Raw genomic sequence first — 3,577 nt, 5'->3', positions numbered from 1 at the left:
ATATGTATTTCTAAAAATGTCCATGAAATTCATGCATAAATGTATGTTACTCATGTCTACTTTTTTTTATAAGAAGCAGAGAATACCCTGAAGCATCTTATTTAACTGTATAACATGCTTTGATGACTTCAGATCAGCCCATAAATATCTACCTCATCTTTTCAGGGCTATTTTTATAAATAACTCACTTTTATTTATTTAGCCAGTCTCCTATTAGGACATTATGGTTATTTGACATTATGAGCAATAGTGCAAAGACTATGTTTATAAGTAATTGTATCTGTAGGGTAAATTCCTAAAAGCATAATTACTGGATCAGAGCGTATCATGAATTTTGAAAGACATTACGAAGTACTCCTCCAATGGAGGATGCACACATCTAGTGAAAAGAATGTCCAGTCCCTCAACCATGATGGGCAGAGTTCTTATCACACTTTTGAGCATAGTAGCTTGTGCTACTATGGGGCTGGGTGACATACTAGCCTATTAAAGTTTTGCTGTGGAGGTAAGCATATTTTTCTGAGACTATAAACCATACCCATCTCTTTTTCTGTGAGCCACTTGCTTACTTTATTCTATTGGGCTCTTGGCCTCTTACTTAGTACTCATTAGTCACTGTTTATATGTTAAAGATGCTTTTTTCATATTTATTACAAAAATATTTTCCCATTTTCATTTTTGTCATGTCAGTATATTTTCAGGATATCAAGTTTATATAGTTGAATTTACCAATGTTTATGGCCTCTAAGTTTTGTGTTTGCAACTGTCAGTTTCTTATTCATAATTCTAAAAATTACAATTGCATATTCAATTATGTGTTATTCTTTTTTTAATGCAAGTAGAAACATACTCCTCTGCATTTTTGGGTTTTTAAAAATTTTGGTGTATCAGAAACAATTTTTCCTGTTTTCCGCATGTAAAAAATAAATTATTGACATGTTGGCAGTGTTGGCTGCTCATCTTATTTCATATTATTGGTTGTGCTTTTAGTATTATTTTTGTAGTACTGAACCCTACATGTGGTAAGGTAGTATTTTCTTATTTATGCAGACATGGGCAAAGAGTAAGTTTATTTCTTTCCAAACTCCCCATGTCTTCAACCTCAGGAAAAATATTAAGATCAGATAGAACTTTTGTTTGTTTCATCTATTCATAAATATTTACTGAGAACTGCCACGTTCCAAATATATGGCAGTAAACCCAACCAAATCCTCTTCAAAGTGTTCTAGAGGGATAGTATTTGGATTTCTGGGTAGAACCAAATCTTCTATGCTGTTTGTACAGCATACAAATATAAAAGTGTCTGACATAAGCATCAATTTTAATCATATATTAAACTATTTCTAGACATGGAGAATGTAAAATACATACAAAATATTTCTAATTAAGATGCCAAAGTAAATTGATCTCATGGAATCTCAACCTCACAAGGCTTAAATAGTTAACCAGAATAGTAATCAACAACAAAAATTCAGCAAGGTAATTCACCATAGTGACTAAGAAGAGACCAGACCAGTGATAAAATCCTCAAAATGTTATACCAAGGGACAAATAAAAGCACAGCCATCAGGCCTAACATGGTATGATCACTAACACTCTTTCCTGATATACTGACCATAAACTTGGGGAACTGGGGGAGAGCCCAAAGGGCAAAGATAGCCTCCACAGAAAGGGACAAAGCTTCTAGCAAGATGGAATCAATCCTGGTACTTCCAGGGAATTAAAAGAAACTATAGGACAAGTGTTAGGCAAGGGGAGTTTGGGATAATTGCAAAAATGAACTCAGAGAGGTGGGTGGGTCCAGTGTCTGGAAATGCACTTCTGGGTTGACACTGGAGATTAAGAGGTAGATATAATGAAAGACCACCTTCAAAGTAAGATCTAAAACAGTGAGTGGATCCCTCATCTGTTGCTGTGTAAGAACCCAACCTGCAACAAAATCATACTGTTTGAAACTGGGATTAATACAAAGATGTTTCATATTAACACCTCTCTTCAACATTGTATCAGAGTTACAATTCAGTACAATAAGATAAGAAGACAAAACAAGAAAAATAATCACTGGATAGAAAAAAATATGTTTTAAACCTTGGATGATGTGTGGGCACACAGAATATACAAAAAAATTCTATAGATAAAATATTATAACTAATAGAATTGACAGATTCCCAAGTAGCTATCAATGTCTTAAGATGAATTATATTTCAATAAATCACCAATAAATACTTAGAAAAGAAAAAATCTCAATACCATTTTACAGTAATATTACACATGAATAAATCTAACAATTTTATGATCTCTGATGAAAGTTATATAATTTTAATTGAAGACATTAAAAACTTCTAAATGGAAAATATACCTTGTTGATTTATAAGAAAATTCAGTACTATTCAATTCTCCTGAAACTGGTCTGCAGATGTATTATAGTTGCAATGAAAAACCTTAGAGGTTTTTGAGAAGTACAAAAGGCCAAAAATAGTGAAGATTCTCTGATTTATAATGGTCTCAGTTTACTCTGCTCAACTGTATGTTATTAGTAGCACTCAGACTTCTAGGAAGAAAAATGTTAATATAAATGCTTATAAGCCATGATTTGAGCTATATGTTAAAGGGTTTCTAAATATGGGAGATGAATTGAAAAATGCTACATATTCCTCAGAATTAGCACATATCAGAACACTTAGCAACTTAATGACAGAAGTCTTTGAGGTGGAGTTCAAATAGGATAGAGGGTCAGGAGAGGCTTGTGAGGCATGGATTCTAATGAAAAAATTTAACACATTTTTCCAACCTCTCTCCTTCCCATCTTCTCATAGTATGTAGTTGTTACTGTTTGTCTGAAAGCTGGGTTGGAAACTATGTCATGGACTAAAGTGAGTATACTTTAGAATTTTTCCTCAATCTGCTATAGTCATTTGTATGCTTATGTATTTTTAAGCTTTAGAAAAATAATAAATCTTTTTCTGGTCTCCAAGCTTTTTTTTGGTTTTGTTAATTTAAGTGATTAGTTAGACTGATTAAAGACATATTATTCACCTAATGTCTTCAGGATATTTCTTTTTCCTGCCCTACATTTGAAATAGATTCAATTTGCATGCCATTAACTGAGACATTTCATTTACTATTATTTTCCAAGTACAGAGTTATAACAGAAAATTCAACTAACATAGAAAAAGAAGGAAATATACATCACCTATGAGTATCAATATGAATGATACTAACATTTTGGTGTTTTTCTGTTTGCTTTTCTCTTTTTAAAAAACAAAAATAAGGTCATAATATTCCTTAATTTTTCAGTTAATAATAATAGATCTTAAGCATTTTTCCATTTGTTTCATTTTCACACCTCATTTGACTGTCATATTTCGTCACATAAAAAATTAATATTTACATTATTTTAAAATAATTTTAACATTTGTTCTTATAAACACTATATAAGTGATACAATTATGAATGTATATATACTTGTGTATTTACACACATGAATAATAATTTCCTTAGATTATTAAAAGAACTGATTAGTTAAAGCAGAATTTTATTTTAATAAACATCGGTAATTTAAGAGAATATATATATG

The 3,577-nt window shown here is 31.3% G+C and overlaps 1 protein-coding gene across 2 annotated transcripts in view; it reads left to right on the top strand.

Annotated features, from left to right (window-relative positions):
* Window positions 1-3,577, top strand: part of LOC104862105 (phospholipid-transporting ATPase IB-like) — a 68,255-nt gene that overhangs the window by 42,548 nt on the left and 22,130 nt on the right. For both annotated transcript variants that reach the window (XM_033759860.1, XM_010623817.3), the window contains exon 7: window positions 2,817-2,873. In XM_033759860.1, coding sequence (XP_033615751.1) covers window positions 2,817-2,873 — 57 coding nt within the window. The remainder of the gene's footprint in view (window positions 1-2,816; window positions 2,874-3,577) is intronic.

This window comes from Fukomys damarensis, unplaced genomic scaffold, assembly GCF_012274545.1.
Source record: "Fukomys damarensis isolate Sample0158 unplaced genomic scaffold, DMR_v1.0_HiC HiC_scaffold_38, whole genome shotgun sequence".
NCBI classification, from domain to species: Eukaryota; Metazoa; Chordata; class Mammalia; order Rodentia; family Bathyergidae; genus Fukomys; species Fukomys damarensis.
This window is presented reverse-complemented; position numbering and strand designations above follow the sequence as displayed.